The 17,500-nt window shown below is 38.8% G+C and overlaps 1 protein-coding gene and 1 long non-coding RNA gene across 52 annotated transcripts in view; one reads left to right on the top strand and one right to left on the bottom strand.

The window, feature by feature from the left end:
• LOC128248733 (uncharacterized) overlaps positions 1 to 2,607 on the bottom strand; it is a 181,110-nt gene extending 178,503 nt beyond the window's left edge. For 2 of the 4 annotated variants that reach the window (XR_016243194.1, XR_016243191.1), the window contains exon 1: positions 1,554 to 2,606. This is a non-coding gene — a long non-coding RNA (uncharacterized LOC128248733). Of the gene's footprint in view, positions 1 to 1,553 lie in introns of all 4 variants that reach the window. The other 2 variants (XR_016243192.1, XR_016243193.1) reach the window with 2 other exon arrangements.
• The window catches only part of LOC106868745 (FH1/FH2 domain-containing protein 1), a 357,696-nt gene that overhangs the window by 194,983 nt on the left and 145,213 nt on the right, over positions 1 to 17,500 (top strand). For all 48 annotated transcript variants that reach the window (XM_089357753.1, XM_089357767.1, XM_089357752.1 and 45 more), the window contains 3 exons: positions 4,090 to 4,440; positions 5,905 to 7,597; positions 9,406 to 9,861. In XM_089357753.1, coding sequence (XP_089213879.1) covers positions 4,090 to 4,440; positions 5,905 to 7,597; positions 9,406 to 9,861 — 2,500 coding nt within the window. The remainder of the gene's footprint in view (positions 1 to 4,089; positions 4,441 to 5,904; positions 7,598 to 9,405; positions 9,862 to 17,500) is intronic.

Here is a 17,500-nt window from a genome sequence, read left to right as displayed (position 1 = left end):
TCCTATACGTTTCCATTTCATGTTGTTTTATCTGTTTGCTTTTAAGAGTAGTACTATTGTGTCTTGTTGACGAATGTTGAGGTGGTTTGGCCACATGGAGAGGATGGATGAGAAGCAGATGGTAATGAGGGTGGTGAAGACAGAAGTGATAGGCAGTAGAACCAGAGGCAGGCCTCGGTTTGTGTGGATGGATGGAGTGAGGAAAGCTTTGGTGATTAGAGGTGTTGGAGTGAGAGAGGCAAGAGAATTTATAAATGATAGGAAAACTTAGAGAGCGTTTGTCGACGAATGAATGAATTTGATGTTACTCAAAGGGGTACAGAACCAGCATGATGCGGCGGGGTAAACCAGCGTATGCTGTCGGGCCCCGCTGCTGATATTGGGGGTTGCGTTCTATGCGTTGACCCGAGCAGAGAACGGGGCTCGCTTCTTTGAGCTGGGAAATGAATAGAATGCCTGGTATGTGTCTTGTTGTGGCTACCTCCTCCTAAAAAAAGTGGGGAATAGGTCTGGGTATAAAAAAAAAATCTATTGTGTCTCTGATCTACAGACGCGAGAAGAAGAAATATATTCAATACGTGTAGTAAGGTTTGTTCATTGAATCAGAACGGAAGGGTTCCCTCCGTCTTTACTCAGAATAATTTCCTGTTTTGCACAGAGTTGTGTTGTAGAACGGACCCGGAAATATCTGAATAGCAACTAAGGGAAACTTCTACTTCGAATAAATTGCTATATATTGCTGTATGAATATGTGTGTGTGTGTGTGTGTATGTGTGCATTTGTATGTATGTATAATTTTTTTTCATTCTCGAAGCACGCATAAAGCTATAAATAATAGCTGGAAAACCTTTTTTAGATAGAAGAGGTCAAAGGTTGTTCGTCGGAGACGAACCCACACTTCTTGTAGAATGACAGATGTTCTACCATTGTCCCACGAGATACCTTCGACTTTGTCTATGCAAAAGACGTTTCTCAACCCAATATTAATATGCTTTATAAGTACTTCGAGAATTTCAGAATACAATTATTTCACCTTCTCCTGAATCTTCATAAAATTCTTATGACGTATACAACACACACACACACACTTCCATCCATTCATCCATATATATACTTATATATAAATACACACACACACACATATACATCCATTCATTCATTTATATATATATCCTTCCCAAAATACACACACACACACACATATATATATATATATATATATATATATATATATATATATATATATATATATATATATATATTTCCGTCAGCATCTTGGGACCAAGGACCTCTGACAGGCGCTCATATCAGAAACAAGCCTTAACAAAATCAAATGTTCCGGCTGGATTCGCAAGTAAATCATCCGAGGCTATGGATATTTAACCAAGAATCTCGCCCGTGGTCCACTTCGAGGATTCTTGCCAGTTGGCCTTGCCCTTAAAATCTGCGATTCTGCGAATGAGTGAATGAGTGAGTTTGTAAGTGACGGAGTGGTTGAGTGAGTGAGTGAGTGCATACGCGCGTGTGTGTGAGTGATGGTCACTTCTACTTACCTGTTAGTTTCTTGATGGTAATCCAGTTAATCTCTTTCGGTACTGTGTCCTCGTCATTAGCCAACACCACTTGGTGTATATGTGACGCATCACACATATGCACACAGGTGCGCCAGCGATTTTCCGACAGTTGATGGTCCAACACCTCCTTTAATCTTTAATCCGGATAAATTACGAAGGGTGACTTGAAATTCCTGTAGACGCCACAGGTGACGGTGTATGTACCGTGTGTTTATTTGCATTATTTAGATTATACATACATAAGGTGACAAGTTGGCAGAATCGTTAGCACGCCGGACAAAGTGCGTTGCGGTAATTCGTCTGTCTTTACGTTCTATGTTCAAATTTCATCGAAGTCGACTTTGCCTTTCATCTTTTCGGGGGTCGATAAGTACCAGTTGATCACTGGAGTCGATATAATCGATTTACCTTCAGTACCGGTTTCTGGCCTTGTGCCAAAATTTGAATCCATTATTTACACTATTACATAAGGCGGCGAGTTAGTAGAGTCGCTTTATGTTATAGTGTAATAATATGTAATAGTTATATATTATTACACTATTACATAGATGTTGTACACCTCTGATCACAATGTACTTCCTAGATTGTTTTTAAATAGCCGGACAAAATGCGTAGTGGTAATTCGTTCGTCTTTACATTCTGAGTTCAAATTCCATCGAAGTTGACCTTGCCTTTCGTCCTTTCGGGGTCGATAAAATAAGTATCGATGAAATAAGCACCAGTCGAGCGTTGGGGTCGATGAAATAAGTACCTGTTGAGTCGATGTAATCGCCTAGAACCCCACCCCACGCCCTATCCAAAATTTCAGGCCTTATTAGAAGAAAAAATTATTTACGCTACTGCTTATTTAGCTTAATATTGGCCGTTGCAATGGTTACTATAGGTAAGAGAACGGAGAGAGTCAGTAAAGCAGATAAAGTAGAACTGTTCATGGTACTTAAGATGCACACGGGATGTATAATTAATAGGTTAGAGGTGTGTTGATGAATAAATATTCCATGACCCAAGGCTTTGGAACCCAAAGATAACGGAAAATCGGTAGTTAACCTCTTTCTGTCTTTCTCTCTCTCTCTCTCTCTCTCTCTCTAGATAGATAGATAGATAGATAGACCACGGCAACACAGTATCGGCCAGACTAGAAGATGTTGTACACCTCTGATCACAATGTACTTCCTAGATTGTTTTTAAATAGTAAAATTAGTTTATATAAATTACTAGATTGTGGGCTTAGAGAGAAAGTTAATTTATTTTACTATGGTTAAGTTGAAGATTGAAATTCTCTTTTTTATAACATTAATGATAATTTCGTTTTTGTATGTTTTTTGTTTTGTTTTATTTTGTCTTTTGTGAATTGTGATATTTATATACTTAATTTTAAATAAGTGTTATTATATTGCTTCTTAAGAGAGTTTTAATGTTATAAGGCTATAAGAGGTTTTGTTTGATTGGGTGAGTTGTAGATTTCGGAGGTTAGTTTGGTTATTTTGTAGGTCAGTGTGTATTTTTAAGTTTTTCTACTCTAGACACAGGCCCAAAATTTTGGGGGGTGGGGCCATTCGATTAGATGGCCTCCAGTACGCAACTGGTATTCAATTTGTCGACCCCGAAAGGATGAAAGGCAAAGTTGACCTCGGCGGAACTAGGGAGATGTTAATATTAAACAAGCTATAAGGCGGCGAGCTGGCAGAAACGTTAGCACGCTGGGCGAAATGCTTAGCGGTATTTCGTCTCTGTTTACGTTCTGAGTTCAAATTCCGCCGAGGTCGACTTTGCCTTTCATCCTTTCGGGGTCGATAAATTAAGTATCAGTTGCGTACTGGGGTCGATGTGATCGACTGGCACCCTCCCCAAAAATTTTGGGCCTTGTGCCTAGAGTAGAAAAGAATATTAGACGAGTTATAAGGCGGTGGGTTAGCAAAATTGTTAACACGCCGGGCAAAATGCTTAGCATCATTTCGTCCATCTTTTACATTCTGAGTTCAAATTCCGCTGAGGTCTGCCTTGTCTTTCATCCTTTCTGAGTCAATAAAATAAATACCAGTTGAACACTGGGGTTCAATGTAATCAACTTAGTCGCCATTGCATGACCCCTTTGTGAATGAAACTGAATAGGCGGAAACTGTGTGGAAGCTCTGTCTGACATATTGCACATATTGTTGAAGGATGGCCTTAGTCCATCACCCTATTTTAACTCTTTGGGTGTCGTTAGCGGAGTCTACTCTGATGCAAACATTCAGATAAGAGTGTCTTCCCAGGGATAACGTATGAGCCGTGGTTCTTCCTCTCTTTACTCCATCAAACTCAAAGGCCCAGTAAATGGTTACTGGTGCAGCTACTAAAGAATTCTCCTTCGTCACATCCACCTAATAGCTTCGCTGTTTCTTTTCTCTCTCTCTCTCTTTTTTTTTTTTTTTTTTGCCGTTGCTCCGTTTGTTTCGTTTTGGTTTGTATTGTTAGTACGACATTAACACTTCATTTTTTATTAAATTCTACTATTCTTTCTCCTTACCCACAGATACGACTACAGCGGCAGTGCCTCCCCATATTCCACATATTCCTCATATCGTTCAGACAAATCTCCGTCCACACGTAAACTGGAACGACAGGTTTCAGCTCCTCTCGACTTTGGTACTGATTACACACGTCGGAGCCGTTCGAGTGTCGACTACTCAAGCAGCCGAGACTACGGAAAAGATTACCCACGAAGATCAGGGAGGTGTTTAGAAGTTAGTGCCCCGCCATCCATTCGCAGCAGTCGGCGGGCAGCAGAATCGTCTGTGACCACACGATATCGCAGCAAACGCGACGCCAGAAGTGATTCGGAAGACAGTCTACCAGAAGCTGAAAAAAATACTCGTGATTTCAGGTACGTCATTCTTGGCTTGGTTTTTCCGGTTTGTTTGTCGTTTTTTTTTTTTAATTATATGCAACGAAATCTGCTTATTAAAATCGCATATATTGTTATCACCGGATTGTTACCAAAACTAACGGCTTCCCAAAGTATTTATGTTTATTATGCCGGTTATTGTTATAGGAAACGCTTCGTCCTAAAGTGATTACAATAAGCAGATTTCACTGTAAATGTATAAGTGCAAGTATACAGTGTAACTGGATTAACAGACATGGCCGTGTATTCAAGAATCTCGCTTTTCAACCACGTGGTTTCAGGTTCAGTCCCACTGCGTTGCACCTTGAGCAAATATCTTCTGTTATAGCACCGGACCGACCGATGCCTTGTAAGTGAATTTCGTAAATGAAAACTGTGTAGAAGCCTGTCGTGTGTGTGTGTGTGTGTGTGTGTGTGTGTGTGTGTGTGTGTGTGTGTGTGTGTGTGTGTAGCCAACCACCATCGATTGACAGTCAGAGTGGTTCGTTTTCGTACCCGTAACTTAGCCGTTCGGCAAAAGTAACCGATAGAATAATTACCAGGCTTAAAAATGAAAACAGGAGTCGATTTATTTGACTAAATCCATTCATGGCTGCTGTCCAATGATTGAAACAAGTAAAAGATAAAGACAAAAGATACGTGGAAGCTGCTTATGAAAATTGCAGATAATGTTATCAACGGATTATTATCCAAACTAGCAGCTCATCAAGGTATTTATGTTTATTGTTATCAGCCGGTTATTGGTTTCTTTTATTTTACTTGTTTCAGTCATTTGACTGCGGCTATGCTGGAGCATCGCCTTTAGTCGAGCAAATCGACCCCAGGACTTATTCTTTGTAAGCCAAAGTCTCTTTTGCCTAACTGCTAAGTTACGGGGACGTAAACACACCAACAACGGTTGTCAAGCGATGGTGGTGGTGGGGGGACAAACACAGACACACAAACATATATATATATATATATATATATATATATATATATGCGACGGGCTTCTTTCAGTTTCCGTCTACCAGATCCACTCACAAGGCTTTCGTCGGCCCGGGGCTATAGTAGAAGACACTTCTTACCCAAGGTGCCACGCAGTGGGACTGAACCCAGAACCATGTGGTTGGTAAGCAAGCTACTTACCACACAGCCACTCCTGCGCAGAAAGTTTTACAAAGCCCTTTATATTTTATGTCGAAGAAATGTCTTGTTACATCGAATTCGTTACATTATAAATAACGAATTCGATGTAACTAGACATTTCTTGGACTGCTTCCTCCTGAGGATGTGTTTTGTGCCCGAAATATAAAGGTTCTAGTAAAGTTTTCTACATTGTTAGAAGTTTTCTTTTTCCTTTTCTTTTTATACATATGTATGTATGTATGTATGTATGTATGTATGTACACACACATATACATATTTATGTGTCTTTTCTTTTTCTTTTTATTTTTTTCTCAGATACTTAGTATGCAGAGGTACATCACCACGACCAGAAATCACACGAGATTCAAACAGAAAAGACGCCATATCGAAAACGAAACGGATCAAAATCCCGAAGAAGGAAGTGCGTCGCGAGACTTACAGACGGTTTCGTATCAGTGAACAGTTGACGAAGGATATCGGTACACAGACATCTCCAAGCGGAGAACAGGAGCTCAGTCAAACGAGAAGAGCACGTCTAGCTAGAGAGCGAGGAGAAGCCGGAGGAGACGGTGGGGGAGGGGGAGGCGGAGGCGGTGGGGGAGGCGGAGGGGGAGGAGGAGGCAGAAAAGGATTGAGAGGTAGTGGTTGTGACGAAGAAGGTGGTGGAGGACGTGATAAAGAAGAAGGGGGAGGCCGCGGCAAAGAAGATAAATTCTCAAAATTCAGAAACAGATTCGAAAAAGCCGCTAACAAACCTCTCGGAGAAATGGGATCAGGTATAACAAACAATGAAACAGGTGGTAGCGGACACAACAGAAGAAATTACAGAGATTCGCCGCCAGATGGAACGATAAGCGACGCGCCGTCAGAAAGAACGTGGAGGAAAGCAGTTTATGGTGACGCTCCAACCCCGTCTCGTTCATCTAGGAGGCGAGGAGATGAATTTGAATCGGAACTAAGTGCCTTTGAAGACGATGGTGCTCCAAGCAAATGGAGATATGGTCCAAGAACAAGTACTCCAAATCCTAATTCTATACAGGAACATGAATATGAAGAGTCTAGGAGTTCTCGGAAAGAACGACGATCCCAAGGGGGAAGCAGAGACGGCAAACCCGGTTTTAGCCGGTCGTCTTCGCGAGATAGCATACTGGATGACAAACCTAGAAGACGTCGCCATGGTAGCAAAGAAAGACAACCAGAAGGTGCCTTAAAATCAGAAAATTCGTCGCTAACCCCAGAGAACCTTTCTTTAAGGGATAGCATTGAAAAAGTTGAACACTGGAAACAAAATCTCCTCACAGAACCTCACAGACATCCTGGCGTTGGTGCTGAGAAAAATCGCGATAATTATAACCGACATCAAAGACCTGAACCTCGTGAAGTCTCACCTGAAAGAAGTGGCTCCCGATGGAAGCAAGACTCACGCTACAGTCGGCAAGAGTCACGTTCTGCAAGAGAAGATTCTCCAACGTTTTCGCGGGATTCTTCACCGAATCGCCGAAATAAATACCGAGCACACAAGCATCCGTCCAAAGGCAGTGAGATTGATTCCCTAGCTGAGAGGGGCCAAAACCTACCCAATAAAGACTTCCGGAAATCAGACCTTAATAAAGCCGATATAGAAGTAAATCAGAATGTATTCCGTAAAGTTGGAAAAGGTTCTGGTAGTTCTTCAGATGCTTTCACAAGAGATGAATCACCGAATGCAAATATTCGAAGAAATGTGGCCCCATCACGACAAACTTCCAATGAGTCTGGTCGTCGTATTAGACGAGAAAATTCACGTGAAGATATAATCGATGACCGACAACCGTCTCACGGTGGATATCGCCACCCGGGATCTAGACCTGGGGAAGGTTTTGAAGGTGCAAGCGATAGCGGTGGCTTTTCGCGTGAAGATTCGCCTAACCGCTACATGCGGGGTGGAAAGCCGCCGTTACCAGGAAGAGCAAGTAGACAAAGTTCTGTGGAAGACATGTTGGATGAAAGAAGAGGCCCACAAAGACAGGTAAGTCAAAACTATTTTCATTGAGCAAATTCAAAACTTTCTAATAATACTATTACAGAAAACTCGTTACTAGTATAAGTTCTCATAGAATAAAAGAGAATACTACTTTAGTGTATCATTTACCACAGTATCCGTAGAAATGAGCTGATTTGTGTTAAGATTAGGATTAAGGTTTAGGGTTAGAATTGGGGTTTCGGATTTGGGTTGAGGTTAGAGTAAAGTTTTAGAGTGAGGGTTAGGCTGCACACTTATGTGTAAATGACCAGGCAATCTACACATTAAAGTGATACCAAACAGAGTTTGTTTTTATCATTGAAATTAATGGCTAATTAAATTTGACTTTCCAATTAAAATCTTAACACTAGAATATTTTGTTCAAGAGAAAATAAGTATGGTCAAAACATTAAGAGAAAAATAATAAATATTTAGGACTAATGTATTCTAAAGGACATTTTAATGTTGTGAACGAACTGCGATTAAATTTTCTTAAAATATAGAACCTTTTGTTAGCTATTCCATTTGGCTCTGGTTTTTATAGTATTGTCTAGTATGTGTATTAACATGATGTACTGTATGTATTTGTTTGGTTTAGTTAAGCATTGTTTGACGATGTTTGTCTCACCTTGACACAAGTACAAGTTTCGATTAATTAAAATTATCGCGCTTGCTACATTAAGTTAGTGAATCTTCATATGTACGTGTGAAACATTCACTCCAGGTGAAACATTCATTCGGTTAAATATACATGCTCAGTGAGATTATGGTATTAACGACAGCTTTCGTCAGCAAAAATTATAATGATTTTCACTCCATTCATATCATTTCATATTGCAGAGCTGCGACTCTTCTCAGAAATATCACTAGAGTTGACAACAAGTGAGAGGGAAAACAATTAACAATTCACTTTCATGTCAATTCGTTGTCTTTCTATCGATTTAATTATTTAATACCTATTTAATAATTTAAAGCGGATAAATATCTTACAGCTGTAAAAAGAGAGGAAAACGATTATGATATATAGGACATACACCGACACACTTATATATACATACGTACATACACATACGTGTGATACAGTAACAAAAAGTAAGAATTGAACATACAATAAGATTTCTGTAGATTATTTCCCCGATTATATTATATCATGTCAACCATGAATGAAATTAATACAATAAGCTAGTTTCAACAAACCCACATCTTTTAGTAGTGAAAGTACTTGGACTGGGGTTGACGTGCCAAGCGGATATTCCAACTATTCCGACTTTCGATGTGCATCTAGTGTTGTACATTATGTCTGTATTAAATCTAAGAGATGCACTTTCGTTCTTCTTCTCATTTCGAAACTGAAGTTTTTTTTTTTTAATATATTCTGTCCGAGCCTCTATTTCGAGAAATATTGATGAATATATGTATTTACAATATGGATTTTAAAACAAATGTTTAGATTTCAACTTTTTTTCTTTTTTCTGTGTGTTTTCGATATGAATCTATTATTTTAATTCACAAAGATTTCTTTAAAAACAAAATCGAATCCAGACATAAATTTATGTCCGCACTGATCCATTAATATTTCGTAATGTCAAAGCTATTTTTTTCGTATGAATTAAAATTTAATTTTCGTAAAGAGATGAAATGAAATATCTATATAAGAACCCAGTTTTTTTCATTTCATCTCTACTTTCGTTACAATTTTAGCTTTTTAGGGATAAATTTCCTTCATGAAAATGGGTAAAAATGTATATCTTGTCATTAGCAGACAAAAATATTACTGGAATAAGACATTTATGTTGGACTCTTCTAATTCGAAGGTTTCTCAAGACAGAAGTGACAAACGCAAAGGAACATCAACAGCAAATGGCACGGCAACGAACAACACAGAAGCGACAACTGCTCCACAACAACAAAAGCCCAAAGATCGCCCGCGGGCTTTTGACATTTTCAACAAGAAAGTCAACGAAGAACAACAAGTACAGGAACCACCTAAGAAAGATCATCGCTCGGCAAATCGCAGCGAACAGACTTCTGCCGGTAAAATGAAGCATGTTCCTTTGAAAGCTGAAGTTTCTTCAACTTCTGAAGCTATGTGGAGCAAATTACAGCGAAGGAAAGGAGATGTGACTGTCAGGGACATTCTTGATATCTGTGAAAAAGCTCGGAAACCAAAGGTCATTCGCGTACCCGGATGGGACGGTGATGACACAAAATTCCAAGGTTACCAAACTTTGGATGAATTGCTGGACTCGTTTGCAATTGATGTTGCTAAGGTAAGTCAACATTATCTCATTCGTTATTTCTATCCCTATTCGATGTTGAGTATGAAATTATTTTGAAGATAGAAAAACCTTGTGAATTCTTACAGCAAAAGTAAGGACTGGAGACTTATTCCTTGATAATTCTTATTAGATGGAACATCAAGCGCATTTCCTCGGCTGCATTTCATTTTTAATCAATTTAAACTTCGGAATTCTCTCCCTTGCCCATTTTTCTCATTTTGAAAAACACTTTCGCTAATGCTGACGCTTTTCATTACTGTAGCATGTAATTGTAATTGCTTAAAAATTCTTCTTGTACCTTAAGTGTTATATGGCCACAATTCGCTATAGATTTCAGTATCACTCTGTATGTGTATACGTGTGTGTGTGTACGTATATATATATAAGCATGTATGTATGAGTATATGTCTGTGTTGAGACGAATGACAATTAGAAGTTCATTTGACACTCTGTTCCTTCATTTGACACACATTGTTCCTTCTATAATAATAATAATTATAATAATAATAATAATAATAAACCTTTCTACCACAGGCACAGGGCCTGAAATTTGAGGGGAGGGAGCCAGTCGATTAGATCGACCCCAGTACGCAACTGATACTTAATTTATCGACCTCGAAAGAATGAAAGGCAAAGTCGACCTCGGCGGAATAATAATAATAATAATAATAATAATAATAATAATAATAATAATAATAATAGTTACATCGATTTTATCACGCTAATCTACATTGTTTTCAACTGTTAATCTTTTTTAAGCTGTTCTTTTTTTCTTTACTGATTTCCAAACAAAACCAAACAAAAAAAATTTTTCCCCACCGCCGTCGTCTCCTCACCCCTATTTTGTTGGAGGTCGCTTGACCAAGTAGAAATAGCAGCCAAATTTAGATCAAATATCACGCTATCATCACAAAGAACACGTTGAATAATGTGGTCTGGGACACTCTGTGCCTGAAGAAAAGAATAAATAAATAAATGAAAAATGATGAGACGGTCGCGGCTGGAATACCTTTGGTCATACGTCTAGCAGCGTGGAGGCGCAATCGCCTAGTGGTTAGGGCAGCGGACTCGCAGTCATAGGATCGCGGTTTCGATTCCCAGACCGGGCGTTGTTAGTGTTTATTGAGCGAAAACACCTAAAGCTCCACGAGGCTCCGGCAGGGGATGGTGGCGAACCCTGCTGTACTCTTCCACCACAACTTTCTCTCACTCTTACTTCTTGTTTCTGTTGTGCCTGTAATTCAAAGGGTCAGCCTTGTCACACTGTGTCACGCTAAATATCCCCGAGAACTACGTTAAGGGTACACGTGTCTGTGGAGTGCTCAGCCACTTGCACGTTAATTTCACGAGCAGGCTGTTTCGTTGATCGGATCAACTGGAACCCTCGACGTCGTAAGCGACGGAGTGCCAACAACAACAAACGTCTACTAGCACAGGGATGAGCGAGAAATCAACTGCAACAACAATACTGCTATCGCGACTACATTTCTAATATTGTTTGGCTCATGTTTAAATTCGACATTGACCCTCGGCAGCAAAAAACAGAATCGACTGCACTAGCAGGATCTGAGGAATGAAACTAAAATGTTGGGAAATACTAATTTATTTGGATGTTCAATCGAAGTTTTTGCTTCTTTTGACACAGATATTCATAAATACTTCAAAAAAAATAAAGTAAAACTTGTATTTTTCATTAGTTTCCTTTATTGTAATTTCCGTACTGGTTCCGCTTTAATCTGGGAACACTAAATTCCCAATCTCTCTCTCTCTCTCTCCTTCTTACTTTTTCTCTGCCACTTTTTCTCACACTCTCTCTCGCACAAACTCACAATAACACGCGTTCTCTCTCTCTTTCTTCCTTTCTCATACAGAGGTACTCTCTACTTCTCTTTTTTCTTTCCCTCTCTCTTACATACGCATACACAATAACACACACACACACACACATAACTGTCCTAATGTTGCCATTGTAACGACGCGCTAATTCTCGCTGCCGGCTAAATTCGAATGCTTTTCAACCTTGTTAAATAATAACTTCCCCTATTGTCAAATAATTACAATAATACGAGAGAGAGAGAGAGAGAGAGAGAGAGAGAGAGAGAGAGAGAGAGAGAGAGAGAGAGAAGAGAGAAAAGGAGCTGGCCTTATTATGCATTAATCAACCTTGAATTATTCAGTAGGCTGATTAAGCGCAAAAAAGAAACTCCCATCATCTTTTCGTTTCATAGATCCATTTTGCTATTAATGTATATTAGTTTCCTACTAAATGTACCCTCAATTTTGTAGAAAAAATTATAAGCCTAGCTTTTTTTTTATTATTATTCTTATGTTTTTTTAATCGTTACTTCCTTAATATCGTGAGAATTTATGCGATCATTTCTAAATATAAACTAGCACATAATCCCTTTAGCCCCTTCAACTGCTGCTAAAACAAGCGAATTGCCAGAATAGTTACAACGTAGGACAAACTGCATTACAAAATGCTTAGCGGCGTTTCGTCAGTCTTTACGTTCTGAGTTCAAATGCCAACGAGGTCGACTTTGCCTTTCATCCTTTCGGGGTAGATAAAATAAGTACCGTAGCATGTCTGTACTAGCATTAGTAAAAACATACATTTTAAATCTCAAGGTAGGCTCAAATGACACTGTAAGTTTACAGCTCTACTACATCCGAACTGGCTCTCTCTCTACTACGTCCGACTATCACTTATATAATGTGGCTGCTGCCATGTTTAATTGAGTTCTTTTCTCTAAGGACTCCCGGCTGGTAGTTTGGTTCTATCGCGTTTACGCTGGCGTCTCTCACACGAACACAATTCTTCGTCCAAGTGCGCTAACAGTATCGACCAAATTCAATGCCGTCACCTCCCATCCTTTCTAGAAACACTTCTATCAAGTCTCTTTCTATAGACACAAAGTACGTCTAATGTCGTCACGCATTCATTCACATTATAGACTTCTCTATAAAACACAACTTACTTCTTCACAGAAATCTTATACAAGACTTTAACATTGTACGCAACCCACTACTGTGAATAAACTTTGCTATCGAACAAGTTGAGTTTTGTCCGTCTGTCTCTGTATATCAATTACTATTGAACAAACACACAGAGACAGTATCGACACGCTACTACCGTCGACGTCATCACTTCAACCAGACTATGAACACTCCATTGGGCTATAGCTACACATTAACTACGAATATAGTGAACTCACCATACTAGTGACTCCTTTCATTAGACTGGTGATACCTTCGCTACAGTACCAGTTAAGCACTCAGGCCGGTGCAATTGACTAACCCCTCCCCCAAAATTTCAGGTCTTGTGCTTATAGCAGAAAAGATATTTGCTCCGCTTTTCTGCGCTCTGAGTTCAAACCGGACTGTGGCCAACTTCGCTTTTCTTCCTTTCGGGATCAATAAATTATTAAAGAACCAGATCCGTTCAACTGATGCTAAAACGAATGAATTAGCAGAGTCGTTAGAGCGTAGGACAAAATGCTTTGCAGTATTTGTAACTGCTCTCTCCGGTCTGAGTTCAAATCCCACTGAGGCCAGCTTCGCTTTTCATCCTCTCGGGATCTATAAAATAAAGGACCAGTCCACAGTACTTTGTTTTATAGTCGGCATTGATTATTAGAGCGTCGAACGGAGATGTCTTGCATTATTTGTTCTTGCTTTTTTTTTTTTTTTTTTTTTGCGTTCTGAGTTCCTGTGCGGTAGATTTCATCTATCGCTGGTTTAACACCGCCACCTGGTCCGCTCTTGTGTGCCTTTAACCATGTCCATCCTGCTACAAGTACTGGAGGCTATTTCATCGGTTTGAGGATACTTACCACTCGTTATCCCGCCAGTCACAGAAGCTCTGTAAACACATAAAGGATTCAGAGTAAACGGGGGTAAAATATTAGGGAGCCTATACGTGATCACTCGTCGTTCTAGAATCAGTAGTTAAATAAATCTCCTCCAAATCACATTCTATTGTCTTACGAAGAACGATAACATTGGATAATGTAAAATTAGTTTCAAATTTTGGCACAAGGCCAGTAAATTCAGGGGAGGGAGAAGATGATTACATCGACCACAGTACTCAACTGGTACTTATTTTATCGACCCCGAAAGCACGGAAGAGAAATCTCACCGCGGTGAAATTTAAACTCAGAACTTCAAGACGGACGAAATGCCACGAAATGTTTTGTCTGGTGTGATAACGATTTTATCATCTCATCGTCTTGTATTGGATGATGTTATATTGGAACGGAACAAGTATAATAGTCATAAGTTTGCTCGATGAGGTCTGAGCTGAGAGTCAAACAACAACAATAACTCCAATTAAAGCGATCCAATGAGGAACCCTGAGTAAGGGAGTAGGGTGGGTATCATACGCCTATGGACAAAATTTCAGACCGTGATTGATCTTTATCCCCAAGAATCCATAAGTAATAAATAGATTGAGTCTTGAAACCCAGACTCAGACAATAATTTGATCTAAGTTGCAATACTAGTGAGTTGGTGAAGTTCAACATTCATGTTAAAATGCTCTATGTGGGCATTCAAGTCGCTAGAAATAACAGCCAACCCATTCTTAATTCGCCTAAAATTCACAGTAGTTTGAAACTGCAGTCGCGAGACAAGCTACACGCGCACACGCGCACACATGCACGCACGCACACGTGTTTTGAGTTCAATTTATCCTGTTTGTACTAGCGAGCCAAAAATTTTAAGAACCACTATTTTTATAAACACAACTATGTTCAGCACAGAATCTTGTATATTGCAATTCTCCACTTGATAGTCTAAAGATTATGCAGTGGCTCACCATTGAAAATAAAAATTCTGAGTGACTACCCGACTGGGAATTGAACTCCGGTTTCTTTGTAGCAAGTGAGGATACTACCATTATACTACCTAGGACCAGAGTTCAGTATAACAACGTTCATAAGTATCCAAGGGAGACAAAAAGTCACAAATTAAGTTTCAAGGGAGAAGACTCTTAAATATATTTTCGAGAATAGTTTCGTAACAGTGTATTTTAGTATCAATTTCAGTGTGTATATTAAGATGATAATTAGTTCCTGTATAGTTACACCCTGAAGATTTCATTCTCATGTTGTGATTTGAAATTTGTCTATTTTCTGGTTTTAATTTCTTGTCTTAAGGAACCGTATTTAATCGAGCAGTTTGATGAAAATTCATTAAGGGTCTTCCACTATGTCTAACGAAGCATTGCCCTTTGATTAAACATACCGACTCTTATGTCCAAATCTGTTGGCCGAAATAATGAGGATAGATGAAAAATCAACAGTCAGTGTACGCAAAAAAGAAAATCTTTATCTTTTATTTTTATTTGTTTCGGTCGTTAAACTGCGACCATGCTGAGCCTTAAAGAATTTTAGTCGAACAAATCGACCCTAGTTCTTGTGTTTAAGCTTGATATTTACTCTATCGGTGTCTTTTGCCGAAGCTCAAAAATTTTAGGGACGTAGCCATACCAACAACAGTTGTCAAGCGGTGGTGATGGTGGTGGTAATGGTAGGAGCAAAGACCGACACGTACACACACATATATATATATGTATGTATGTATGTATGTATATCCATCTCCATTGTCAATGGAACCTCACACACAAAAAAAAAGAACAATGTTCTCTTCTCCTGAACAAAACCCCCGAAAAACATCTGTTTTATATAAATGAACAAGCTGTTTGTACATTCACAAAATTCTACTTGACATGTTCGAGAAAGCGGTAATAATAATGAAGAAATAAAAAGATTTTTTTTCCAAAATTCTGACGACTTTTTTTCTCAATATTCAATTTCTATACATCACACCTAACACTATATATATATATATATATATATATATATATATATATATATATATATATATATATATGTGTGTGTGTGTGTGTGTGCACGCACACCCATACATACACTCACACACACGCAACCACATACATATATATATATAATTTTATGATATGTACGTATGTGCATGTGTTTATGTGTGAGTGTGTATATATATATTTGTAAATATATATGTATACATACAAAGTTTAGGTAAATAAGTTATTTTTTATTAAACATAACTAATCCGGGAACTTTCTGATACCACCTCGTATATATGTATGTATATTTACATGTACATATGTAGCAGTACAGACCAGACTGTCAAGTGCTATATACCGCTGGCCACAATGCTCTTCCTTACATTGTTGTAGCTTTCAAATTATGCCACACCGCTGGCGTAAAAGTCACTAAGTCCACAACTCTCTTCCATAAACGAGATGCCAGTCCATTGAGTGGACTTGGGCAGCATGAAATGAAATGCTTGGCTAAAGAACACAATGCACTTCCCAGTTAGAGAACTGAAACCGCAATCTTGAGTGCAATTGTGAGTGCAACAACTTGCCTCCAGGCCACGCGCCTTCACGTATGTGCATGTATATGTGTATATGCATATATGTGTACATATGTTTACATGTATATATTCTTTTTTTTTTTTTACTTGTTTCAGTCATTTGACTGCGGTCATGCTGGAGCACCGCCTTTAGTCGAGCAAATCGACCCCAGGACTTATTCTTTGGAAGCCTAGTACTTATTCTATCGGTCTCTTTTTGCCAAACCGCTAAGTTACGGGGACGTAAACACACCGCCATCGGTTGTCAAGCGATGTTGGGGAGGGGGGGAGGACAGACACAGACACACAAACATATACAAACACATATATATATATGTATATATATATATATATATATATATATATATATATATACATATATATGACGGGCTTCTTTCAGTTTCCGTCTACCAAATCCACTCACAAGGCTTTGGTCGGCTCGAAGCTATAGTTGAAGACACTTGCCCAAAGTGCCAAGCAGTGGGAATGAACCCAGAACCATGTGGTTGGTAAGCAAACTACTTACCACACAGCCACTCCGTGTACAGATGTGTTTACATGTATGTAGATAGATAGATAGATAGATAGATAGACAGACACACACACAGACAGGCAGGCAGGCAGGCAGGCAGACAGACAGACAGATAAATAGATATGTGCATGTATTTATATTTCGATGCAACAAATCTATTCTGGTGGTTATTGCATCACTGATATGAGTTAATTGTTGTAATCTCATTTAAAAACTTACAAATCAGATTATCTCAATTAGGCAATTTCATAAGCATTTATTTACTTATTTACTTGCCTGATTTCAACTTCATATGTACTCACACATACACAGACTTACATGTCACACATGCACACCGACATATGCAGATATCAACATTTTTATCTCTTAGATTCTCTTGTGCAAATGTACATATGTATGTATGTATGTTTTTTGAGCATGTATGTATGTGTTTTGCATGTACATTCATAATGAGTGTGTGTGTGTGTGTGCATACACGTGTATTTCTATGTATATGAATGAATGTAAATGTGTTTGGCAGCTGATGAAGGATATGTTCTCTATGTGGCCTGCTTGTTTGTTGTACCTTGTTTATCATTTTGTCCATGTTCTTTTGCCACATCATGTACCTAGTTATGTATCTATATGTACATACATGTACATGTATATGCATATACTCATATATTGTTTATATATATATATATGTGTGTGTGTATGTGTGTG

Source organism: Octopus bimaculoides, chromosome 9 (assembly GCF_046866305.1).
Source record: "Octopus bimaculoides isolate indiv1 chromosome 9, ASM4686630v1, whole genome shotgun sequence".
NCBI classification, from domain to species: domain Eukaryota; kingdom Metazoa; phylum Mollusca; class Cephalopoda; order Octopoda; family Octopodidae; genus Octopus; species Octopus bimaculoides.
Note: the sequence above shows the minus strand (reverse complement) of the source record. Positions and strands in the feature narration are given on the sequence as shown.